The 26,966-nt window shown below is 44.9% G+C and overlaps 1 protein-coding gene across 6 annotated transcripts in view; it reads left to right on the top strand.

The window, feature by feature from the left end:
* The window catches only part of LOC105499499 (interleukin 31 receptor A), a 106,638-nt gene extending 80,020 nt beyond the window's left edge, over window positions 1-26,618 (top strand). For 5 of the 6 annotated variants that reach the window (XM_071098912.1, XM_071098910.1, XM_071098911.1 and 2 more), the window contains 9 exons: window positions 3,458-3,537; window positions 6,763-6,979; window positions 10,196-10,378; window positions 11,451-11,552; window positions 12,361-12,507; window positions 14,272-14,412; window positions 17,259-17,352; window positions 18,623-18,704; window positions 20,420-26,618. In XM_071098912.1, the coding sequence (XP_070955013.1) occupies window positions 3,458-3,537; window positions 6,763-6,979; window positions 10,196-10,378; window positions 11,451-11,552; window positions 12,361-12,507; window positions 14,272-14,412; window positions 17,259-17,352; window positions 18,623-18,704; window positions 20,420-20,905 (1,532 nt within the window). In that variant the 3' untranslated portion in view covers window positions 20,906-26,618. Of the gene's footprint in view, window positions 1-3,457; window positions 3,538-6,762; window positions 6,980-10,195; window positions 10,379-11,450; window positions 11,553-12,360; window positions 12,837-14,271; window positions 14,413-17,258; window positions 17,353-18,622; window positions 18,705-20,419 lie in introns of those variants that run through there. The other variant, XR_011625017.1, reaches the window with a different exon arrangement.
* The last annotated feature ends 348 nt before the right edge of the window (window positions 26,619-26,966 follow it).

Below are 26,966 nucleotides of genomic sequence, written 5' to 3'. Positions count from 1 at the left end.
CAAGTCACCACTAGAGAACTTTTGCTTTTGTCCTTCTTCCTTTTTTCAGGATCCCAGAAGAAACTGATTAAAATGCACCCCCCTGCCCCCAGCAAATCCTCATTTGTTGTTTTCAAATTTATAAACCACGTGTTTTCCTATTTCAATGAAATGCCACTTGTTTAATGCATACCACTTCAAACCTTTCTAATTGTTTGAAAACATGTATTCTAAGTTGAATGTGAAGCACTGACTATTTTCTTTTGGATTTCAATATATTGATTATTAAAGTTATTTACCTATATTTAGACAATCTACTCACTACATGATACAGATATAATTTGATTCAAATCCTGGCTTTATTTCTTAAAAACTTGTGATATTGAATACCTGCTTAATTTCTCTATGCTTCAGAAATGACAGGACTGTGGGCATTAAATGAGAAAATTCACAGAAACTGACACTTGCTGAGAGTTAGCTTTTCTGATTGTTGTTCTTCAGCAGGGGTACCTGCATATGTCTAACTGGTGGTCACTGTGGGGATACCCATATTGTAATAGAAATAGTACAGCATCAGTTGTTGCTGTATCAATCCGGAGAAGTGATGCCTTCCAATACATAGATGTTTTGGTTGATATGGAAAATTTTAATTTTGTTATTTTTTTTTCAGAGTCCTTACTTTTCCCCCTCTGATTAAACTGAAAATCCATTATCAATTTATGGTTAATGGAAAGCTGGCTATAATAACCATAGAAGACTTACATGCTAGTGAGGCAGTGGTTTCACTAACAGTTGCATCTGTGGGAAGTCTATACTGAGAAGACTGTTTCTCTTTGGACCATATTTGCAGGAAATAGTGACCTCGATGAAAGAAGAAAATATCCATTTAAACTCATTTATCATTACCATCTATGAAAACAAATGACTGCCTATGGGATTTTTTTTTTTTTTTTTTTTTTTTTTTTTTGAGACAGGGTCTCACTGTGTCACCCAGTCTGAAATGTAGTGGTGAGATCTCAGCTCACTGCAGCCTCCACCTCCCAGGCTCAAGTGATCCTCCCACCTCAACTTCCCGAGTAGCTGGGACTGCAGGCGTGTGCCACCATGCCCGGCTAGCCTATGGGCTAAATCCAAGAAGAATTTCACTCATATTTCTAGTCAAGTGCCTGGAATGATTATTTAATAATCAGTTTAGTTTTGCCTGTATCTGTCCTTGAGATGAATATTTAGGACTGGGTAACAATGAACACCTTGTCTGTAGATTTTTTTTTTCTTACTCTCAATATTACTGGCCCTGAGTTTGACTCTCCACGTGATTGGAACAGAGATTCTGCATGTGAGAGATGGAGTGAATGTCCCTCTAATCTTGTGCGTTTCCTTGGAAGGTCTAATGACTTTGTAGCCCTGTACAAAGGCTGTCTTCTGGGAGGAACTTGGCCACTGCTTACATCTCACTGAAACCAGTCTGTTGCTTCCTGTCTGAGAAACTTGAGTACTGGCTGTTCTGTCTTCTGATTCAATAAAAGCTTTTGAGAAATCAGAAAACTCCTGGCAGAGCTTTTGAGACAACACGTCAGCGGGATTTAGATGAAGTAATATGTAAAGTCAACACATTTCAACCTCCTTATAAACAATTCTAATAGAATTGCATTTAATATATCTCATTGGGAGATCCTGGGCCTAACAGCTAGACTGTGTTAACTAGACTTTAGCTTCTGCAAGAGTATTTGTAGAAATGTGACTCTCCATTGAAGGCAAAACAAGTCATTAACTCAATTGTACTTGGTACATTTTCCTCATTATAAGATTGTCTTTAGTTGGAGTTCAGTAATTTTACTTTTTTTTTTTTTTTTAAATTTTTTGAGACATGGCTCCCTCTGTTGCCCAGGCTGGAGTACAATGGTACGATCTCGGCTCACTGCAATCTCCGCTTCCTGGGTTCAAGTGATTCTCCTGCCTCAGCCTCCTGAGTAGCTGGGATTACAGGCACACACCACTACACCCGGCTAATTTTTTATATTTTTTGGTAGAGACAGGGTTTCACCATTGGCCAGGCTGGTCTCGAACTCCTGACCTCAAGTGATCCACCTGCCTCGGCCTCCCAAAGTGGTGGGATTACAGGCATGAGCCACCGCACCCAGCCAGTCATTTTACTTTAAGATATCCAATCACCTACAATTTAAAAGATCCCTGAAGACAATCTCTTACTTCTAAAAAATAGTTTAGATCTTGGTCTGAGTGGTAGACTCATTCTTTGTGGACCTAATTACATTATCTGCAGCCATGTGACTTCCTCAAGAAAAAATTCAGAGTGCAACTACTGCAGCTTTGACTAGGGACATTTACTCTCCTCTCCAAATCGTGGGCCACTAGCCTTCTTGACATTTGTTTAGAACTCTCTGCTTTCCTCTCATGGCTAAAGTGGGTGGGTCATTCTTTAATCAGTAGCTCAGTATTTTGATATCTCAGGTGCATGTCAGGGCGTTCAACTAGAAATTGCCAGTGAGCCATCTCTTGACAAAACTTGCTTGAGACAGGATATTTGAGAGATACAGTCCAGAAATCAAGTGAAATGTAAATTCCTTGTTTTTTGTAAGTTTCATCCCTGTATGATTAGATCATCAGAAGCCTGTACACTTGGACTGTTGTCTCAGACGTGTTGTTTACTGGAAAAAGGCATGTGTCAGGATTTACGCCCTAGCTATTTATGGAAAACAACTATGAAAAATGCGCATATATGATATTTCTGTGCTTTTGCTCTATTGGGATTGCAGATATTGGCTTTTACGTTACTCTGTGTCCTTTTTGAAGAGATCCACGTGATAAATTCCATTTATGATTTCAGTGTTCGTAGCCAGAAAATAGTTTTCCTTCATACAAATTTCTAGGTTTCCTTTTTATTGGGCCACAAGAAATAGGCACCTCAATGTGATTCTTTTTTATTTTGGAAAAACCAGCATTAAATTTAGAGCTCAAGGAGGGACCTAGTGAAGCTTATTTTCTTGTTCCTTTGTCATTTAATTTTTTCTTATATTTTATAACATCTTAAGTATGTAGTTTTATTTTTTTGGAAGCAGACTTGGTATAAATTATATATACATATATCTCCTTGTGAGTTATCTGTGTCATTCCCAGCTTTAATATATATGTTATGTCTAGAGGACATGAGATAGTCACATTTTGATCTAGATTTGGGAGACAAATTATATTACAATGGGGCCTATTATGCTTCTCCTTTAGCTTACGTTAAATCATCAGACTCAAGAGCGGTTTTATTTTTTATCTTTGGGTGATTCCAGTTCCTTGACCACAAAATGAAGACATCTTTGGTCATTGCAAGGCTGCCATCCCTCCGCTCCTCACCTTATTCCTACTGGCTCCCTCGAGCAAATCCTTCCCAACTGCCCAGCTCACCTTCCCTGTCTCCTTTGCAACTCCCTTCTCTCTGGGTTGAGTACCTCATTCTTGTTCCTTACAGCTCCATGTGGCCTGGAACTGTGGAGAGTCCTGAAACCAACTGAGGTGGATGGAAGAAGGCCAGTGCGGTTGTTATGGAAGGTGACCTCCCTCTGGGTTATTTTTCTCTCTCTTTCTTCCCCTTCCCTCCCTTCCCTCCCTTCTCTCCCTTCCCTCCCTTCTCTCCCTTCCCTCTCTTCCCTCCCTTCCCTCCTTTCCTTCCCTTCCTTCCCTTCCTTCCTTTCCTTCCCCCTTCCCTTCCCTCCTCTCCCCTCCCCTCCCTTCCCCTCCCCTCCCCTTCCCTCCCTCCCCCTCTTGCCTTCCCCTTCCCCCTCCTCTCCCCTCCCCTCCCCTTCTTTCCCTTTTCTTCCCTTCCCTTCCTTTCTCTCTCTCTCTCTCTCTTTCCCTCCCTCCCTCCAACCCCCTGCCTTTCTTTCTTTCTTTTTGACAGAGTCTTGCTCAGTCACCCAGGCTGGAGTGCAGTAGTGAAATCATAACTCACTGTAGCCTTTAACTCCTGGGCTCAAGTTATCCTCCCACTTCACCTTCTCAAGTAGCTGGGTAGGTGTGCTAGTACACCCAGCTAATTTAAATATATATATACATACATATATGTATACACATACATATATATGTGTGTATATATATAGTAGAGGCTGGGTCTTGCTATGTTGCCCAGGCTGGTCTCAAACTCCTGGGCTCAAAAGATCCTCTTACCTTAGCCTCCCAAAGCATTGGGATTATAAGCATGAGCCACCATGCCCAGCCTGTTTCTTTATCCTATTTAAAAGCCTTTGGTCTCTTACCCTTCCAAAAACTGTGATTCTTGAAATTTTACCTCCAGAATTTCCTTCCCTAGAGGGCTTTATGATGCCCCAAATCTCACATTGGTTGGCCAGCTCAAAAAAGCCCTATAGGTCATCTTGCAGATGGCCCAAACATGACAGACCCTGGCCCCCGTCCTCTTTGGTCTGAAACATTAACATTTGAGGAAGGTAGAAAGTGAAAGTGCGGGAGGCACCATGGCCTTCTGGAGGACACTATCACTGACAAGCCTCTGCTGACTAGTTTCTGGAACCCCCCTCCCGACCCAACCATCTAAGAAGAGCTCTGATCAGGGTCAGCTTGCTGGTGTGTCCTCGAGTCATTGGCAACATATATGGCACACGTGTGTTGAAACAGTGGGGCACAAAAACAGAAGAGGGACCACATGGTCCTTTCTAGGATGGAGGCCTGGGAGTGAGGAACAGAAGTCAGGTGGGGAATGCAGAGAAGAGGAGGAGGAAAGAGGACCTGAGAGAAGAAAGTGAGAGAAGGAGTAGAAAATGGGGGGACAAGGCAATAAACAGGAAAGGAAAAGGGCAGATGGAGAAAAAAAGAGTGAAAAGGTGGGGAAGAAGAAGGAGGAGAGGAGGGAGATGCCAGAATTCCTTCGTGTACCTCCAGAATTCCCAGGAAATGCTCACGATGTTAGCTCACATTTGCTGAAGTCCAGGCAAGTTCAAAATCCTGTTGAAAATGGAGCAAGTGTCCTGCTTTGCCAGATGACATTCCAATTCCCTCAGGGTTGGAGGCTCCCGCACCATCGCCCACTCCCTCCACACCTGCAGGCTATGGGACTCCCTGGGTTGCCAAGGCTCTACCGCCACATGGGACAGCAGCCAGAGATGCTGGGGAATCCTAGAGAATCAATCCCAGATGCTGTACTGTCTTTCTCAGCCATCAAGAATGAAAACAAGTGATTTTGGCAACACATTTTTAGGGGAGGAAAGCCAACAACCGCACACGCCCACATGTGGTCTTAGCTACATAGCAGTGGCGAAGGGCCAAGTAGGGCAGCTTGTGAAGTAGAGAAGATGGGTTTCAGTGCCCACCTCCTCCCCACCACTTGGTGGGTCTGGTCTTTTTTTTCCCCCTCCCACCTTCAAGAGGAAAGAGCTCGCTAAGAATTTGAGTTGGTTAAAAAAGAATGTACTAAAATGCTCTAAAATTAAATAATAGTGATAGTTGCATGACTGAACATACTATTAATAAAAGCCATTGAACTCACATTGAAACAGTAAATTTTATGCAATGTGAATTATATCTCAATTTTTATTATTATTTAAAAAAGAATATGTTATTTAAAAAAGAATTGGGGCTGTAATGTCACACCTGTAATCCTAGCACTTTGAGAGGCTATGGCGAGGGCATCACTTGAGGTCAGGAGTTCGAGACCAGCTTGGACAACATGGCAAAACCCTGTCTCTACTAAAAGTACAAAAATTAGTCGGGCATGGTGGTGCACGCCTGTAATCCCAGCTACTTGGGAGGCTGAGGCAGGAGGATCGCTGGAATCCAAGAGGTGGAGGTTGCAGTGAGCCAAGATCAGGCCACTGCACTCCAGCCTGGGTGACAGAGCAAGACCCTGTCTCAAAATAAATAAATAAATAAATAAATATAATAAAATAAAAAAGAAAATGGGTCATCTTTAGAAATAAAAGGCTCCTGGTCATTAGGAAGATTCTAGCTGACCTTTTATGCCAAGGCAAGTGTGAAGGAAATTCCTGAACTGGGAAGGCACTGGGACAAAGTGCCTGCTAAAGTCCCACTTGAAAGTCCTGGACTTACATTCAGGCATTCCGCTCCATCTATGTATGTAATCAGTAACAGAAAGGGAAGCCCTCTAAATTCTGGGAAATACTCACCATGCTGTCTTCTAGGCAAATACTGGTGAGTGGGCCCAAGTTCAAGGCAGAAAATAAGAGTTTAGCTTAAAGTCCTCAGGATTCTACCTTAAACTTCTCGCCAAGCGCTTGGGACTGGTAGGGCAGCCCTCTTAGCTAGGATGCCTGGCTGGGGTGCCTGGTCCAGGGAAGCTGGCTCCCTTCTCAGAGGGAGAGGCATGGAAATAAAAGACTAGGGCATAGGGTGCTCTCCAACCCTTGGATACTCCAGGCAAGAGATGACTCAGGGCCAGACCAGACTTGGGATGGGCTCAGAGGGAATGTGTCAGCTTTTTAGCCCTTACTCCTCTACATGAATAGGATGGAGGGAAAGAAACAGGCAGAAGGAAATAAGGGTGGCTTGTTTACATTGTCTTGGGCATTCTTCTAGTTTAGCCTCATGGAATTAGTCAAAATTTAGTAAATCCCCTCTTCTGGCACTTGAAGGGTTAATATCACAGCCAAGGATGTGTTATTCATCCCTGGAGGGTAATTACCTCATTGTAGTTTAGTATCTAATAGTTAGCCTTACTTCCCACCCTCACCCCCACTGCTTCTCACTGTCTCAATGCCTTTCTTTTTCTTTGTTATTGGCAATAAATTTTGTTTTCTTTGGGTTCAGAAGGCAAGAGGAGCCCCAGTCCTAGAGAAAACACTTGGCTACAACATATGGTACTTTCCAGAAAACAACACTAACCTCACAGAGACAGTGAACACCACTAACCAGCAGCTTGAACTGCATCTGGGAGGCGAGAGCTATTGGGTATCTATGATTTCTTATAATTCTCTTGGGAAGTCTCCAGTGACCACCCTGAGGATTCCAGCCATTCAGGAAAAGTGTAAGTAGAGCATCAGCTTCTTCCTTAGGTGCCTGGTCCCATCGACTGGCCAAGGAGCAGTCCCTGGGCTCTCAAGGGTGGCTGTTTCTCTTGAGTCAAAACAAAAATGGAGTGGGGCCTTTTATGTGGTGGTGAAGCAATGAGAATTTGCTGGTAATTAATGAACCACTTGAAGTCATGTTCCTTTGGAACAAAGCCTGTGTTGAAAATCAGAAACCTTATAAATTACAGAATAGAAAGCCATATGCCTAGAAGTTCTGTGTGCAGCTTTGATTTGTTCTGGTCTGGGTGAATGTAAGCTGGGTCGAGTCCTGTGAAACTGTCCTCTTTGTCACATCTGTCCTCCGTGACCGAAGCTGCTCTTGAACTCTTCTCCCCACAGATGGGGACTCACCACATCCCCATCCTTGGTTTAATGCTTGCTGTCCTGTTTTCTTCCTTTTCCCCTTCCATTTGTCACTGTGGAAAAATTCTAGTGTTTATACTTGCCAATAAATTGTTCATTACAGTTTTGGTTGAGTAGTTTTTGACGTATTACTGCTCCCAAGCAAACTCATATTTATCCTGTTTTGGAATAAAAAAACTTTCGTTCAAAGAATTGCAGACAATAGATTTCCTCTTTTCTCTCTTATTTTTCTCTTTCAAACTTAGTGCTATCCCTTATTCTATAAATTATTTATTTTACGACCTTTTTCTTCCTCAATAGGATGTAAGCGTTGTGAGGGCAGGGATTTTTTGTCGATTTTTCCTTTCTTTTTTTTAACCTAATTCCCAACACTTAAAATAGCATGGAGCTATTTTAATCTTGGCTTCTTCAGGCCAGGATTTGTGGGCAAGTCATTTTTTAAAAAAAAAAAAAACGCCTCCAGGGAGATGAGAAAAGGAAGCTGCGGAAGCAGGCCAGGACACGGCAGAGGCTGAGACGAAGGTGGGCTTTCAGGGCTGCCAAAACAAAGCACTGCAGACTGGGGGGCTTCAAACAACAGAACTTTATTGTCTCATGGTCCTGGAGGCCAGAAGTCCCAAGTCAAGGTGGTGGCTGGCCATGCTCCCTAAAGTCTCTAGGGGAGAATCCTTCCTTACCCCTTCCAGCTTGTAGTGGCCCCAGGTATTCATTAGCTTGTGGTAGCTCCAGTAACTCCCATAAATCCAATCTTTGCTTCAGTCTTCACATGGCTAGCTTCTTGTGTGTCTCTGTTTCCATGCCCAGATTCCTCTTTTCTTATAAAGGGCCCGCTGTCTTAACTAATTACATCTGCAGTGGCCTATTTCCAAATATGGTCACATTCTGTGGCACTGGGGATATACTTTGGGGGGATACAATTCAACCCATACAGGTACAATCTGAGATAAAAGCCCCAGGGAGGGGGGTTCCCACTGGATCTTGCAGGGGACTCTAGAGTGTAAATGACGTCTCATAGTCATCGCAGTCAAGCGAAACACATGCACACAGTAGGAAGGAAGCTGAGTGGGTCTGGGTGGAGCACCAACATTGGCTGCTAGAAGAGTCTAGTTACATCTCCAAGGCTCCAGCAGGGACTTTCAGCCAGGACTGGCTGGGGAGGCTTCCAGGTGGTGAGCAGGGGAAGGCTGGAAGGAGAAACTCAGAGCCCTAGGGTTAGGTGGGGTCGATCTCCAGGCTCTGTGCTTCTTGCCCCGGCCTCTGCTCCTTCTGTGGCTTCACATTTCCTCCATGCCTCAGTTGTCCTTCTCAGAGTTACCTTTTCAGGTTGACAAATTACCTGGCCTTGCTGCTGGGACTAGCCCCTGGAGTGTCTCATAAGGGCCCTGTTTGGGAAAAGGATCCGTCTACTGTGGCTTACAAGAACAAGACTCCTAAATATACACACAGCCTGCTGGGGTTTGTTGCCAAGGAACAGCAGGATGCAGGACCCCCGGTCCCCACCCCAGATTCCTACATGTGGCCTTGGCTTCCAGCTTCAAAAGGCTTTTGGGGGTTTTTTTTGCAGGACACTTTTGTGCCTGCATCCAGGATCGTCTCTGGCATTCATTGAAACACTCTTCCCAGCTGGGCACAGTGGCTCATGCCTGTAATCCCAGCACTTTGGGAGACCGACTGAGTTGGGCAGATCACTTGAGGTCAGGAGTTTGAGACCAGCCTGGCCAACATGGTGAAACCCCATCTCTACTAAAAATGCAAAAAATTAGCCGGGTGTGTTAGCATGCACCTATAGTTCCAGCTACTCAGGAGGCTGAGGCACAAGAATCACTTGAACCCAGGAGGTGGAGGTTGCAGTGAGCCAAGATCACACCACTGCACTCCAACCTGGATGACAGGGTGAGATTCTGCCTCAAAAAAGAAAAAAAAAGAAAAAAAGAAAGAAAAAGAAACGCCCTTCCCATGGATTCCAGTTTTGCAGGCTGAGGAGTGCTAAGCTGGTGAGGATTGGGTGAGGGGAGAGCATGCCCTGGAATTTCTGAGCCCCGCTGTTTGTACCTTCCACTTTCTGCCTCGCTATACCTCCAATAGATCTCTTCTCTTCTGTGTGTTCGAACATTTTCAATAAGATCTCTCTCTGATTCATATTAAGTTCCAGATATTGGATTGGAAGCCACACACTCAAATTTTTTATTAAATAAATCCTTGTGACCTGTTTCCAGATTCTTTTAGCCAGTCCCGCAGAAAATGTTGCCATTTATGTATTGATCCATACTGGGTAATTTGGATGGCAGTGTCTTTATCTTTCTGGTACAAACGCAATACTTGCTGCCTTGAGGATAGGAATTCATATCCAGCTTGTGTAGAGCCAGACTATACAGTGAAAGCGTGAAACCATCTCCCTGGTATGATTTTAGGGTCTCCATCTCCCAGCCTCCCAGCCACACAATTCCCAGAGCCTGAAATTCTACCTTTGGAGATTCTCTGTCTCAGGTTTCCTTTCTGTTTGACTTGCAGAGACGCCTGTGGAAGGTAAGTCTTTTTAGCCATCAACTCTCTAGTGAGATCCTTTTCTGCAAACAGGTTAATTTGGGGTAGGTAAAGGAAGATTAAGAAGCCACTTACTCCTCAAAGGTGTTGTGTAAGGAAAAAGGATGCAATAAGAGGAGGGAAAAGAGCGCCATCCGGGGAGGCTGCCGTGGAGATCCTGAACTTTGGCCTTGTTTTACAGTTGAGGCAATGAGGATGCCAATGTGGTTGTTGCATTTGGGGAAGGAGGTGGGTAGCTATGAAGCAGTCCTTTTCTCTCCTTTCAGCATTTCGGTGCATTGAGGTCATGCAGGCCTGCCTTGCTGAGGACCAGCTAGTGGTGAAGTGGCAAAGCTCTGCTCTAGACGTGAACACTTGGATGATTGAATGGTTTCCGGACATGGACTCAGAGCACCCCACTCTTTCCTGGGAATCTGTGTCTCAGGCCACGAACTGGACGATCCAGCAAGGTAGCCAGGGAGGAACCCACAGGTTCCCTCAGTGCAGGGTTTAGTTTCATTTTCATCCAGTTTTAGATCTTTAACTTTGACTTCAAAGCTGTTAGTGTGGTTAATAGCATTTGACAAGCTTGTGCAAGCTTAATGAAGTGACACGCTTCTTGGTATTTCCAAGGCGAGGCTGGCACAGAAAGCTGTGGGTGACAAGCAGACCAGGTATCTGACCGGTCTCCAGGTGGAAAACACCATCTTAACACCCACCATCAGAGAGCCCTTCCCGGACAGCTGGGTCATCCCACGGGTAACTCCAGAGTGTGGATCCCAGCTGGCCTACCTAGGATACTTCCTTCAGTTCTGGTTGCCTATTTAAGAGTTAGGCCACCTTCCCAGGTGATTGTTACAGGAATAGCCTTCTTTTCAGGCAAGTCCATGCCCTATGTAAGATACACGAGTGAGGCTTTACTCTTTATTTTTAATTTTGTTTGAATTTTTATTTTCTAGAGACAGGGTCTTGCTTGGTTGCCAAGGATGGAGTGCAGTGGCACGATCATAGCTCACTGTAACCTCAAACTCCTGGGCTCAAGTGATCCTCTTGCCTCAGCCTCCCTAATGAGGCTTTACCCTTTTAATCCTGTCACTACAATCATTTCTTAATGCTTCAAACATCCATATTAAGAATAATACACACACAGGGATGCAGGCAAGTAGAGGAGATAGAATTCGAAGTGTTTGAGATCCACAGGGTGATGATATGTTGTTCTAGGACTTAATTAGGCAGCGTGTTCAGCGATCCTGTGGATCTCTCTGCTGCAACAGTATTTGGTCAGAACAGACCTGGGGATTCCCTGCCTCCAAAAAAGGAAAAGCTAAAAAGTTAAATTTTAAAATAAGAATTAATTAGAAAACCTGAGAAAAGCAATAGATATTAGAGACCATTCAACCTAACCTGTTTATTTTCCAGAGGTGGAAACTGTAGAGAAATTGAATATCTTCCGTAAGTGTTTGGCCATAACTCAGTCTAGTATTCCTTCCACTCTGCCATGCTCTGCACTTACGCTTTTTTTTTTTTCTTTCTTTTTTACAGATAAATTAAAACCTTTCTGGTGCTATAACATCTCTGTGTATCCAATGTTGCACGACAAAGTTGGCGAGCCATATTCCATCCAGGCTTATGCCAAAGAAGGCAGTACGTATGGACAAGGCCCTGTGGGGAAAAGGAAACAGTGGGACCTGTCCAACATGTGAATAAGGCTGCAAGTGCCTGTAGCTCATTCCCAGCCATCTTAGGGCTCATTTGTGCTTCATCTTGTAGTGAGCTCTGTATGTTATGAACTTGCTGAATTCTGAAGCTGGGGTAGACATTAGAGATCATTGAGTCCAATCCCCTCATTTCACAAATGGAAAATTAAAGCTCAGAGAGGTGAAATAACTTGCCCAAAGTCACAAATAAACAGTGCAAATAGAGCTGCTACCAGCAATAACACTGAATTAAGACCACATCAGGGAGCCTACAGAGTTCATCCTAAGCTAGGGATGTTAAAAAATTATTTTTAATTATGTAGCAATAAGCAAGGGCTTTACTGGTGAATTGCTCAAGCTTTACTTTTATCTTTTTGGAAGTTCATGTCTTCCAGATTCAACACTGGAAAATATCTTCTGCCACTCAGAGGTAGCTTATGGAACCATATTCTTCAACTATTTGATAATAACTACACTTTACAGATATGAATGAAAAAGCTGGGTACCAAATTGGAGTGAGCCGTCTATAAGAAAGGACTTTTTCAAGTGGTCTTGATGCCACTTCTCTTCTTGCTTAAGAGAGATGGCTCTAGAAAATAATTTTCCCAAACAAGCTGATTCATCAGTTCCTTACTCAACCCTCGCCCCTCGCCTCCCGCACTGTGGTCTGGTCTGAGTACTGGCCAGAGCCTTTGTAGGGGAACGATCTCCTGGAGTGTGGTCAGTGATTATCATTTATCCCCCGTCCCTTCCAGTTCCATCAAAAGGTCCTGAGACCAAGGTGGAGAACATTGGCGTGAAGACGGTCACGATCACATGGAAAGAGATTCCCAAGAGTGAGAGAAAGGGTATCATCTGCAACTACACCATCTTTTACCAAGCTGAAGGCGGAAAAGGATTCTGTAAGCGCACCTGTAGCCAAGTGGGAAAAAACCCCAAGCCCCAGATAGATGCTATGGATAAATCTGTCATAGGCATGGCTCCCCCACCTCATTGTGACCTGCAACCTGGCATGAGTCACTTAGCTTCTTTAAGTCTCTCTGAAAATGGGGCCAAGAGTACCCGCCTTTTGGGGTTTTGGGGGTTAAATGAGAGTGAAGTGACAGTACCTGAGAGGAGAGTCCTGTGGGAATGGAAGGAGTTGATATAATTTGTCCTGGTTGGGCCCTGCGTTGACCTCCCGGGAGCTCCCCGACCATCATTCCCAGGAATGGCGTGCCTGGCTTAAAAAGTGAGGAGGAACAGACCCTGTCACCATGACTTCTACTGCCCCTGCCAAATCATGCTTTTGTTCTTCAGTCCACTGTATCTCCTGACATCTTAAATACTGGGCAAGGCTTGGATTCTTGCTGAGGCTAAATAATTTTTTCTTATGGTAAAATACATGTAAAATATTTTTCCAGTTTAAACATTTGAAAGTGTACAATTTAGTGGCTACTGTGAATTTAGACTACTGTGAATAGGGCTGCTATGAACAGATGTCTGCTACGAACATATGCTGCTATGTACAAATATCTGTTTGAGTTTGTGCTTTTCATTCTTTTGGGCATATACCTAGAAGCTGAATTGCTGGATCATACAGTAACTCTAGTTTAACTTATTGAGGAGCCACCAAACTGTTTTCCACAGTGACTACTCCACACTACACATTTCTTACTAGCAATGTATGAGGGTTTTCATTTCCCTGCATCCTTGTCAATATGTGTTATTTTTCATTTAAAAAAATTATTATGGCTGTCCTGGTAGGTATGTAGTGGTTATCTTGTTGACCTGCATTTCCCTACTGGCTAATAATGTTGGGCATTTTTTCATGTAGTTTTTGCCTATTTGTATGTCTTTTTTTTTTTTTTTTTTTTGAGATGGAGTTTTGCTCTTGTTGCCCAGACTGGAGTGCAATGGCACGATCTTGACTCACCGCAACCTCCGCCTCCCAGGTTCAAGCAATTCTCCTGCCTCAGCCTCCCAAGTAGCTGGGATTGCAGGCATGCACCACCATGTCCAGCTAATTTTGTATTTTTAGTGGAGACGGGGTTTCCCCATGTTGGTCAGGCTGGTCTTGAACTCCCGACCTCGGGTGATCTGCCCACTCTGGCCTCCCAAAGTGCTGGGATCATAGGCGTGAGCCACTGCGCCCGGCCAGCTCATTTATATATCTTCTTTGGAGAAGTGTCTTTTTAATCTTTTTTCTTATGTTTAAATTGGGTTGTCTTTTCATTATTGAGTTTATAAGAGTTCTTTATATATTTTAGATGTAAGTTATTTATCAGATATATGATTTGTAAATATTTTCTCCCGTTCTATGGGTTGTCTTTTCATTCTCGATATTATCTTTTGATGCACAAAAACTTTGAATTTTAGTGAAATCCAGCTTAACCTATTTTTTTCTTTTGCTGCTTGTGCTTTTGGCGTCATATCTAAGAAACCATTGTGAAATTCAAGGTCATGAAGATTTATCCTATGCTGTCTACTAAGAGTTTTTATAGTTCTAGCTCTTATATTGAGCTCCTTGGTCCATCTTAATATTTAAGCAGGACATGAATAGGGGTCAGACTATGAGACAGCTGAGCTTGGAAGCACAGGTTCCAATGTTCTTATTTTGGTGCTACTGGGACACAATTTTCAGTCTGGTTTGACTGTGGTGTTTGATCTCTGTATTTTTGCTTTAGCCAAGACAGTCAACTCCAGCATCTTGCAGTATGGCCTGGAGTCCCTGAAACGAAAGACCTCTTACACTGTTCGGGTCATGGCCAGCACCAGTGCTGGGGGAATCAATGGGACCAGCATAAATTTCAAGACATTGTCATTCAGTGAGTATCTCCTTCAAGCCTTAAGTACCTCTCCCTCACGTTTACCTTATATCAGAGAGAAATGACATCTGCCAAAGGCTGGAGGAAGTCAAATGAAAGGGCAGTGCCTAGGTGAAAAGAGCCACCCTGCTCTCTGGCTCACCAACCTTCCTGGAAAGCATATAGGTGAGGAGATGGAGGGGAGAGAGCAAGCAAGTTGAGAGCTGAATTTGGAAATGCTGGTCATTTTGGTCGTTCCTCTTGGGCAGCCACAAATCATCTGGAGGAGGAGGTGTCAAATTAATGCCAACTTCAGTCTTAGCACCAAACCAGCTCCCGTCTCAAGGCTGTCTCCCCGTTCACAGTCACCAGTTTCTGCATGTCATAGGTTACGGTATGTATTAGTCTGTTTTCATGCTGCTGATAAAGACATACCTGAGACTGGGTAATTAACAAAGAAAAAGAGGTTTAATGGACTCATGGTTCCACGTGGCTGGGGAAGCCTCACAATCATGATGGAAGGCGAAATGTACATCTTACATGGTGGCAGACGAGAGAATGAGGACCAAGTGAAAGTGGTTTCTCCGTATAAAGCCATCAGATCTCATGAGATTTATTCAGTACCATGAGAACAGTATGTGGGAAATTGCCCCCATGATTCAGTTATCTCCCACTGGGTCCCTCTCACAACATGTGGGAATTGTGGGAGCCATAATTCAAGATGAGATTTGGGTGGGGACACAGCCAAACCGTATCACTGTACAACAGGGCCTTCAAGGGAAAACCTTGGTTAACACAGGATCACTGACCCATAGGAAGGGGCTTAACCTCATCATTTGTGGAGGCTTTTTTTGAGCAAAAAGGCATATGATATATTTAACTTACCCACTTTTACTTTTTTACTTTAAAAAATAGCAAGAAAAATTTACTACAGACAACAAATAATGTAAAATAAAATGTAGCTTCATATGATGGCTGGTTAAGGGAGATATTTGAGAGGGAGGCAGATGGAATGAGGAGGGGGATGAAGCAGAAAGTAGGAAGGAGAATGGGAGAAAGAGAAATATGTTAATTTTGCTAAGTCCTTCAGTGACAGAGATTTGATTTTTAAGTACGTACTAAAACTGTCTTAAAGAATGTACAACTTTTTAGATCAAAAGTGAAAGGACACTGCCAAGTTTTTGCAATAACTGAGGCAAGCTAAAAATTGCTTGAAATATTCTTGAAAGCCTCTTAAGCATCACGTTTTTCAAGAACAAAATTGCTTTATGACTCTGGAAAAATGTGAGTATGACATTTTTTTTTTACAGAGAAAACATATTCTGTTTTGATGGACTAACATTGCCTTCTAGGAACTCTTTTTGATATGCTGTTTAAAATTTTTTAAAGCTATATTGAAGTTTTGCAACACTGGGCACAAATTTCATCAGCTCAAGGAGTTTTCTCCAAGAGTTAAATGAAAGCAAGATCCAGCCCTGGAACCTAGAAGTTTCCTACCCTGGTCTATAGATTATAAATCACCCTGCTTCCGTTTTTGATAATCTATAATCCATTTTCCACACAGCAGCCAGAGTTTCAAACCCTGAATTCTCTGCTTAAAAGCCGCCAGTGACTTTTATTATATTTTAAAGAAAATCCAAACTCCTTCCTATAACTTTCAAGGTCTTTCATCATCTGTCCCTTACTGACCTCATTTTTCCTACTGCTTTCTGCCCCAATTTATCTTCCTTACCTTGTTCCTGCTTCAAAGCTTTTGCATCCACTGTTTCTTCTGCCTGGAATGCTTTTCTCCATGGTTTTACATGGCTGGATCCTTCTCACTGTTAAGATCAGCTTGAATTTTACTCCTTCCTTGGACACCTTAGCTAAAGTTGCTGTCTGGACACAGTGGCTCATGCCTGTAACTCCAGCACTTTGGGAGGCCAAGGCAGGAGGATCACTCAAGGCCAGGAGTTCAAGACCAGCCTGGCCAACATGGTGAAACCCAGTCTCTACCTAAAATACAAAAATTAGCCGGGCTTGGTGGCAGGCACCTGTAATCCAAGCTACCAGGGAGGCTGGGGCAGGAGAATCGCTTGAACCCAGGAGGCGGAGGTTGCAATGAGCCAAGATGTACCACTGCACTCCAGCCTGGGTGACAGAGTGAGACTCCTTCTAAAAAAAAAAAAAAAAAAAAAAAAAAAAAAAAAAAAAAAAAAAACCTAAAAATTAGCTGGGCATGATTGATGGCTTGCACCTGCAAGTCCTAGGTACTTGGGAGGCTGAGGCAGGAGGTTACTTGAGTCCAGGAGTTTGAGGCTACAGTGAGCTATGATCATGCCAGTGCACTCCAGCCTGGGTGACAGAGCAAGACCCATCTCAAAAAATATATATAAAAATTAAAAAGTAAGTGCTAAATAAATATTCACTGAATGAATGCTGTTGGAATGAATGCTGCCGGGAGAAGATGCCTAGATGGGGAGCCACAAAATTCTGTGTTTTGTTTTTGTTTTTGTTTTTGAGATGAAGTTTAGCCCTGTCGCCCAGGCTAGAGTGCAATGGCACAATCTCGGCTCACTGCGACCTCCACCTCCCAGGTTCAGGCGATTCTCCTGCCTCAGCCTCCTGAGTAGCTGGGATTACAGGTGCATGCCACCACACCCAGCTCATTTTTTGTATCTTTAGTAGAGACGGAGTTTCACCATGTTGACCAGGCTGGTCTCAAACTCCTGACCTGGGGGTTTTTTAGTGGAAAGAAATGGAATTTAATTGAAAGAAAACTAATAAGAAATTGTGTTGCTGAAGCTACTAGAAGAAAAAGTTAATCATTGATTTTTGTAAAGGAGGTGAGGAACTCACTACTGACTTTTGTTCTTTCTTTTTCAAAGGTGTTTTTGAGATTATCCTTATAACTTCTCTGATTGGTGGAGGCCTTCTTATTCTCATTATCCTGACGGTGGCATATGGTCTCAAAAAACCCAAGTGAGTCTGCAGACAACAGTGGGTGCCTTAAAAATCAGGGACAAAAAGGGGTTGAAGTCATCATAGGTGCTTCGTAGGAGAGGGCACTCTACCATTAAGGGGTGTTCATTCATTTATTAACTTGGTGCATATTTATGGAGGTTATTAAAGGCCACGCTCAGTGGCTCATCAGAATTCTTACCAAGCAAAAGCACTTTCGTTTCCCAGAGCTCCATGCCCAGGTCTAGGCCTTTTTGAGGCCAGGAGAGTGCCAGCTGCCCCACAGACTCTGTCTGCTCCATTTGCCATCTGAGACTGGAGTTGGAGAGCAGGCCCTTTCTCTCAGTGTCTAGCGGGGCCCCGGCTGCAGCAGGAGGCCTTCTTGCAAGCTTCTGTCTCAGGCAGAGCAGAGAGCAGCGTCTCCATGGTGTTGGAGTGCTGGCCAGTCGTCTGCAGGTGCAAGCTTGTTGCTTGCTTGCAGTGCAGTGAGGGTCTGGGTGCAGGGGCCTTTGCCCTGCTTGCCCTGGCCACTGTGGGGAAGAAAGCACATCTTCAGGGTCTTACACTTTCTCTCTGCAGTGAGCTTTATGGCACCCTAATGGTCCTTCCCTGGTTGAACTGGCTCTCCAAATTAGACAGCTGTGAGTCATCTCTGTCAAGCAGCTGCACTTAGTTAAGCTAATATCAACCTCAGTTACCAACTGTAGGTGGTAACCAAGCCACCAGCATAGATTCTTGTACATTATACACTTAAGTAATCATTTTGATCTTAGCATGCATCAGAATCAGGCCTCATCCCCAGAGTTTCTGATTCAGTGGTTCTAGGGTAAAGCCCCAAATTTGCATTTCTAACAAGTTCCCAGGTGATGCTGCTGCTGCTGCTTGGGACCACACTTCGAGAACCATTGCAGGAAAGTGTGGGTAGCTTATAAGGTTTGTAAAACCTTATAAACTTGTCCTTCCCAGAGGATAAGCCTCAAAGGAATGACTCTGTGATGGTGCAATTTACAGCATTGGGGTAGGTATGGAGATGCCCGGATGGGAGAGAGGGGAAGATAAGCTTTGTATGGGGAGTCTCCTTTGATCACATCCCACAGAGAACTTGCAATGTCACTCCCCAGCACACAACGCAGAACAACTCCACTTTCCCAGATTCTATCAGGCAGACATGCCCTTATTTAGGAGGGAAACTTACAATTCCCTTTAGCACAGCCTCAGTCTTTTGACTCAGCCATATGGTGCTAATGCTTCTTGGATTCACCTCCCATCTTAAAATCTTCTCTCTCATTAGCAAATTGACTCACCTGTGTTGGCCCAGTGTTCCCAACCCTGCTGAAAGTAGTATAGCCACATGGCGTGGAGATGATTTCAAGGTAAACTCTTCTGTTTTTATTAAGGAAATCATCGTTGTGGGAGGTAGACAAGGTGAATGGAGATGGGGAAGAGTCCTAGGCTGAGCTTTTTTCGAGGTTCACATCAAGAGAACTCGAGTTGAAAAGTCTCAGGGAATGGCAGGTGGGGCAGATGGAATCAGCCTTCCTGGAACGACTTTGACCTCACGCTTTGACAAGAGGAAAGGGCTTCACCAGGCTCGTGAGGACCCAGTGTGTTCCCAGGTGGAACTGGTCCCATAAAGGATGCTGCAGAATAAAGACACTGGCCCTACCCTTCCTGACCCGATGGGCTAGAGAGAGAGATGAGGCCTGGCTATAGGATTTGAAACCATTTACAAAGCAGCCAAGAGCACATTAATCTAAAGACTGCCTAAATATCACCAGGGAATGCTGATGGGCATGGCATCTGAGGCTGCCTCATGTTGTTTTTCTCAGGTTGGGGACATCAGAGTCAGGCTTTGGCTTTATTTAACTGGCACTGGGGTTTTCTAGTGAGTATTCCTTAACTAGAAACCCTCCATTTTCATAAATTTTTAAGTGGAAAACTCTTAGGGAAATTTTAAGGTTTAATTTCTTGCTTACGTAGAAACAAGCCCAATCAAATATAACCTTTAAATCCTTACTACTGAAAGGCTGTTTCCAGTTTTTCCTTGATGCACAAATTTTGAATATTAGTCCTTGTTCCAACTCAGAAGTCTTTTTTGAGCATGGGCATTTTGTTACAATGGGCTTTCTTTCTATTTCCTCCTCTTACCAGTCCGATATACTAGACTGATTTATACCATTTACTTTCCTGCTTATTTAATGTCATTTAGAGAGTAAACGAATTCATAGGCAGTGCTCTCTGATAACTAACATGCTTTTTGAATAATCTGCAGGTTGGGCCTCTAGAGTCAGCACTTATTAATCACTCACTACATGCCAGGCACTGGGCTAGGCCCTAGGGATACAAATGACAGAGTCACTGTCCCTGCCATGAGGCCACCTCTGATATTCTGGTGAGGTTGAACAAGTCTGACTCTATGATGTGGTTTTTCCATCCCTAAGAGTTGTAATTTTGGTGCTTCCATCTTAACTGGGGTTTTGTGAGCATGGGATGATGTGGAAAACAGCCTTGCACACTCTAGCAGAATACATTGTTTGAATTGGCTGGGTGCGGCGGCTCATGCCCATAATCCCAGCACTTTGGGAGGCCAAGGCAGCAGATAACTTGAGCTCAGGAGTTCAAGACCAGCCTGGGCAACATGACGAAACCCCATCTCTACAAAAAATAAAAAAATTAGCCAGGTGTGGTGGTGTGCGTCTGTAGCCCCAGCAACTCAGGAGGCTGATGGGGGAGAATTACCCAAGGCTGGGAAGTTGAGGCTACAGTGAGTGGTGATTATGCTACTGCACTCCAGCCTGGCCAACGGGAGTGAGACCCTATCTCAAATATAAAAAAATGTTACATACACATATATAAATATATTTAAAACATTGTTTGAATTCAGGGCACTGTTTCTCAGGAAATGTGCCACTCCTTCCAAGCTCTGTGGAAGGGCATATGGAGAGGGTTGGGCACCACTTCTGGGCCTGGGAGGAAGGTGGGGGCTGTTCCGGAGGTGGGCATTTGCTGTCCCAAGCCTAACAAGTTTTTGGCTATGTTATGTGTGACTTCTAAATGACTACTTGGGATGTCCCTTTTTCTTTGCCAGGATAAGCTAAACCTGAAGGAGTCTGATGACTCTGTGAACACAGAAGACAGGATCTTAAAACCATGTTCCACCCCCAGTGACAAGTTGGTTATTGACAAGTCGGTGGTGAACTTTGGGAATGTTCTGCAAGAAATGTTCACAGATGAAGCCAGAACGGGTCAGGAAAACAATTTAGGAGGGGAAAAGAATGAGTATGTGACCCACCCCTTCAGGCCTGACTGTCCCCTGGGGAAAAGTTTTGAGGAGCTCCCAGTTTCACCTGAGATTCCTCCCAGAAAATCCCAATACCTACGTTCGAGGATGCCAGAAGGGACCTGCCTAGAAGCCGAAGAGCAGCTTCTCGTTTCTGGTCAAAGTCTAGAAAGTCTAGCACCAGACCATGTGTGGGAGGCAGCGGCCCCAAATCCGTATTTGAAAAATTCAGTGACAACCAGGGAATTTCTTGTGTCTCAAAAACTTCCAGAGCACACCAAAGGAGAAGTCTAAATGCGACCATAGCATGAGACCCTCAGGGCCTCAGTGTGGATGGCCCTTGCCAGAGAAGATGTCAAGACTCAGCATGCAGCGCTTGCTTGGCCCTGCCACATCCTGCCTGGGTTAAAGTCTCCCCTGCCCTTGAGCTGCCAGTTGAACTTGGTCGGCACAGGTGTGACCTTGTGCTGGGAAGAAGGGATGGTGATAAGCCCAAGTTTTGGAAAGGAACAGCAATCTCTTTTCTTTTGTTCAGATACCAAGCTCTCACAGAAGCTGTGCCTCCTGACAGATTGGCTTTGGAGGAAGGGCCCAGGTTCTGAGCCCAAAGGACCCCCAAGGTGGACATACCTGGCCTCCTAGGAATTGGGTCATGGTGCCAGCCTTTGCTGGGGCTACGCCTCAGAGTTCCAGAGGCCTTTCCCTGCTGCCAGAGGACAGCTGTTTTGTTGGCTTTTGGGTGGTTTGGGCTCTGGGCTTCCCCTACGAGGTAGCCCTGAAGCCTTCCTCTCTCTCCACAGTTGGGGCTGGAGGTGGCGTGGACCTTCCTAAGGGGGTGCCTGAGGCTCCTCACATCCTCTTAGATCTCAAGTGTCTGTAGCAACACCACACCTGAGAATCCTCACCTCCAATTTAGAGTGCATTGACTACTAAAAAATCAAGGAATGGGGAGGGCCCTGGGGAATGCACGCTGCCGGGCACAGCTCTGTCCAGTCTCCCGGGGCCACTTCCCAGCTGCCGCTGCCCTTCTATTCAGCACCCAGCCTGGGAGCAGAAAGGCACCTGACATTGCAGTGGTTGTCAGTATGAGGGGACGCTGGCCCCTCATACTGGCTCAGAGCCCAGGAATGCTTACTGAACATATCCTTAAAAGGCCTCTTCCCGGATGCAGCAGGGCAGGGCCTGGGAATATGCAATGCTTAGCAGCTTTGCAACCCCAGCAGGAGGACTTCTTCTCCTTCGCTCTAGCTGAGCACAGAGCTTGTGACTATTAGTGGAGCCTTTCACGAAAGTGTGGATTGCTGGCTTCAGCACTGAGATGATACTGGGCTCCTCCTGTAACTACAGTGACAGAGTCAGCTGTGACTCCCTTGACCTTTGTGGGAGGTCACTAGGAGCCTGGTGAGATCAGGGCAGGCGAGACAATGAGTGAGTGGCCCAAGGTGCAGTGAACCCAGCACTTGCCAGCCAGGAAGGCTGATGGTATTTTTTCTAGGCGAGTGTGAGGAATCAGTACTAGGATTGCAAGTGTGAACTTCGCAAGCCACCCACTCAGGTGTGCAAAACATCACTTTACTTTCCTAAAACTAATTGCTAGCCTGAGACCTGAAACTTCAAAGTAACCTCAGCCCAGTATGATGATTTCGGAGTTGTCTTGGGTTTGTGACTCGTCACATTTGGGGTTTTGCCCTCCCGTGTCCTGCCTGGGACCGGCTCTGAGTGCCGAGGATGTTCAATGGCGCAGCATCTGTCGGGCAGTTGGTCACTCAGTGGAGTCCTCTGGGTCATGTATTTGTCCGGCTGTGGTTTTGACTCTGGCCTCGTGTATTTACTATGGTCCCTCCTGTCCCCGTTGGGTCACCTGCCATTCACCTTAGCCAATTGCTGCCTCGTTGCTATGGGTACAGGAAGGTGTGACTGCTCTCTCAAAGCTCCGTCCTCATTAACATCTCCAGCGGCTGCAGCCATCCCCCAACCACCCCACCCAGGACTCGGTACTGCGGTTTACAGAACACTGACTTCTGGTACAGCAAGGAATGAGGGAGGCCCTAGGCAGGGCACTGGGGAACAGGACGCTAGGGCAATGCCCCTGACGCTTTGTCCTGCACTCAGGTCCAGGTGTAGGAAGGGACCAAACAAAAGGGATGCGTCCTATTCTCACACTGCCCCTGATGTCTGCTCTCCCTGCTCGCCACCCCTTCTGTGGTGTGGGCTTTTCTGTGAGCCCACTGTCCCCAGAGTTCCAGATGGAGCCTTTGGCAACCCCACCTTCGGATTCGTGAACATACGGGGAGATTCTAGCCTTGCCTCCTGTCTTGGTCCGAGGATGGGGGAGGGCACAGGTACTCCCACAGCTGTTCTTTCAACCCTCCTGCCCACCCGTAGTTGGGGGAATTTTCTCAAATTCTGTGGGAGGTGGGTGAGAAGAGAGCCTGGAATTAGTTTTCACAAACTTGTCTGTCTCACACCTGGATGTAGATGCTTTTGAACCTAAAATCTAAGAATTTGATGGGAAAGAAAATGGATCCCCAGTGGCTCCTGTGAGTAGATTCCAGAGATAAGTACGTTGCCCTCTGGCCTCTGCTCCTTCATCATCAAAGCCGGAAGCGTCTCCTCCTGGACAATTTGCAAATCCGCACCCAGGCCTTCCTGTTTCATTTCTTCTTCCTTTCTCTCCTCTTGCCCCTATCTTCTGCTTTGTTCCCCCACTGCCAGAGCTTCTCATCTTTTAACACTTCCTATTGTTTTTCTTGTTTCTTTTCATTCCTTTCTCCCCTTCCATCAGCCTCCTTTGATCATTTTCCATGGTTTTATTACCTTTGAGGGGTGGGAAGATGGTGTCTGTTTCTCTCTAGATGGGAGGAGCTGTTTCTGTGAGTCCCCACAACACAATGGTGGGCCACACACTTAGCTCTCTTGAGCAGATTCACAGGATGCGGGCTCAGAGTTCAGAGCGCTGGTTTCTTCCTCTCCTGGATCGAGTCACCAATTGTCCCAGCTCTGGGCACCCGGGACTGCCTCTGTGACTGGAGAAGGGCATCTGTGTTTTCCCTGTTTACTGTCAGAGACATTGTGAGGACACAAACAGGAAGACTTGTGTTTTAGCAAGGTCATTAAAAATGGATAAAATTCCTGTTAACCAGTGTTCTGAGTCCCTGGGATCCATGCAGACAGCTAGGTTAGTGGCCTTTCTTTAACAGTAAGAGCAGACAATTTTTGAAGAATGACAGAGAAGCCAATCTGTGGCTTAAATAAAAAGACCACAAGTTCCTTCTGGTGTCTTGGGAGGCAGCGGTGTGAAAACAGCATGCAAGGGTCTGAAGGAGGCAGGAGATGGGGAGTGATGAAAAAGGAGAGGCCCCCAGTATGGATCCCTCCGGCCACTCTGCTGATGCACCGGGTGCAAGGAAAGCCTGTGCTGGCCAGTCCACCCCAGTCTCATTCTGTCCCCATTTCCCGCATGCCCCTAGTTACTCCTGCTGCAGGAGGCACCCTGCCGCCCAGGGCACTGGCCCACAGGCCAAATCCAGGCCCTGTTTTTGTAGGTTCATGAACTAAAAGCCACAATGACCCGTTTAGATGGTTGAAAACAAAAAGAATAACATTTTGTGACAAGAGGAGTCCATGAAATTCACATTTTAGTGTTGACAAAGTATAATTGGAACACAGCCATGCCCATCGTTGACCTATTCCCTGTGGCGGCTTGCCCCTACAAAGGCAGGGTTGAGTAGTTTCAACAGAGTTTTTCCCACAAAGCTGAAAACATTTATCCTTTGCAGAAAAAATTTGTGGACAATTTTTTGTGGGGTACGGTGGACACCTACCGCAACCCACAGACGTGAAACTCAGACTGCCACTGTGTTTCAACTTTGAAATTAGCTGCAGATTAAAAAGAAATCAGGATATGTCATTCTGAATTTCCGACCAAATAGGGACTGCCTTCTTTGAAGGGCCCACACACACTGGTTTTCCACCAGCCCTCCTAAATTCCCGTCCCCTTCCCATAGCTAAGGTTGCGAGTTGGTGGCTTACACCAGTGGTTTTTCAACGGGAGTGATTTTGACCCCCAGCCTCCAAACCTCAGGCATTTGGTGATGCCTGGAGATATTTTTGATTGTCACTACTGGGAAGGTGCTACTGGCATCTAGTGGGTAGAGGCCGGCAATGCTGGAAATTATCTTACAATGCACAGAACAGCCCTCACGACAAAGAATTATCTGGCAGAAACGTCAGCTGAGGCTGAGAAGTCGTGGCCTGAACTACCTTCTGCCTTCTAGATCCACACACAGCATTCGCATGGGTGAGACTCACCTCTAGGTGTCCCCTCTTTTTTCTATTTTAAAATTTGTTTTAAATTCAACTTTACAACAATAATCCCAAGAGTTTTAAATAGCAATTATTTGTCATGCTTAATTAACTCCTGACGTGATCTGTGTGAACCTGTACACATTTTCAGCTAATTGCAAATCATACTGAATACATTATGTTCTCCCTTTACTTTCAGTTATTTCATATATAAAAATTCATGCATGAGCAAAGCATTTTGAACGTCCACGAAGAACCCCATGGCATGCTGGCATGGTGTGGTTTGCTAAGGCATCCCTTGGTCGATAGGATTCGTTTCAAGTCCTCCTAGTATACAGTGCAATGCAATACACATTTATCTTTTCTCACCTTTGTCCTGTCTCTTTGGGGCTGTTTTTTCAAAAGTGGAATTGCTGGGTCAGAATTTTATGGTTGTCATATTTTGCATGACTGTGTCGCATCAAAGGTTATGCTGATTTATAGTATCACCAGACATGTCTGACGGATCCTTTGTCCTTTTCCACTGAGAATCAGCTGTCTACCACTGTGAACTTGATTTTGTCAATTTATCGGGAATAGTTAATGAAACTTTATAGTTATTTGTATTCCTTTAATCCTTGTGAAGCTAAACTTTTCCCATTTTTATTTTATTGTTGCCATGTCCCAGTGTTGACATTACAGAATGTTCTCTGCCTCCATGCTCCTAGGGGCATTGAGAGACCAGCTGAGTTGCTAGAAATAAGAGGGACTCAATAGGCCCTCAGCACAGTGGGTGGACTTTGCCACTTGGTTGACTTTTAAAATACTTGTTTTTGTAGGGCATTTGAAAAAGAAATTTCACACTGGTGTATTTTGTTAATTGTTTTTATGTAAATGTTGATTATTGACAAGCCTACCTGTAATCAAAATATGTAGTGTGGTCAGTGTCTTGCACTCTTATTGTGGCGGGTGGGGGGTGGTGGTGGTCCTGAAGAGTGGAGTATGACAAAGGATAACAGCAGTCCTCATTCCCTCTGGACACTGGAGTCAGTGAGGAAAGAGTTTGCTCTGAAGCACAAACAGCTTCAATCTATGCTGGAAGAGTCCCCTGGCCACACTAGCCCTTGACATAGAGCTCTATGCAGGGCTGTCCTGCCCAAGACGCTTGCTGTGTGCTGATGAGAAGGGCTGGGGAGAGGCGAGGGGCAGGGGAGGGGCAGAACTCCACAAGAGGGCAAAACCTGCATTCAGCAACGCTCTTGTGGCTGTTCATGGGAAGTGAGATACATGTACTATGCATTTCATTTTTAGGAATAGAATTCTCTCTTCCTGCCCAACTTCAATATAAGTGTGGACTAAAATGCCAGAAAGGTGTCCTGTGGTCTGCACTTTAAAGTGGAAATTAAAATATGCAAACTAGAAAGGACATGCAAAGTTTTCCGACTAGGAAGACTGAGTCTGTGGCCCCAAGAGAACCATCTCTGAAGACTGGGTATGTGGTCTTTTCCACACATGGACCACCTACGGATGCAATCTGTGATGCATGTGCATGAGAAGTCTGTTATTAAGTAGAATATGAAAACATAGTTATGCTAATAGGAACAGCTTTTAAAATGCTTTTGTATTTGAGCCTTCCATACAAAAAAGCCATAATACCATTTTCAGGTAATGCTATACTTCTATACTATTTTCATGTAATGCTATACTTCTATATTAAAGTTTTACCTACTCAGCCAGGTGCAGTGGCTCACGCCTTTAATCCCAGCACTTTGGGAGGCCGAGGTGGGTGGATCAGGAGGTCAGGAGTTTGAGACCAGCCTGGGCAACATGGTAAAACCCTGTCTCTACAAAAAATACAAAAATTAGCCAGGCGTGGTGGTGGCGGGCGCCTGTAATCTCAGCTACTCGGGAGGCTGAGGCAGGAGAATCACTTGAACCCAGGAGGCAGAGATTGCAGTGAGCCAAGATCATGCCACTGCACTCCAGCCTGGACAACAGAGCAAGACCCTGTCTTAAAGTTTTACCTACTCAGCTATCTAAACTGAGACTCCACAATGTAAATATGTGAGAG

Source organism: Macaca nemestrina, chromosome 6 (genome assembly GCF_043159975.1).
Source record: "Macaca nemestrina isolate mMacNem1 chromosome 6, mMacNem.hap1, whole genome shotgun sequence".
NCBI classification, from domain to species: Eukaryota; Metazoa; Chordata; class Mammalia; order Primates; family Cercopithecidae; genus Macaca; species Macaca nemestrina.
This window is presented reverse-complemented; position numbering and strand designations above follow the sequence as displayed.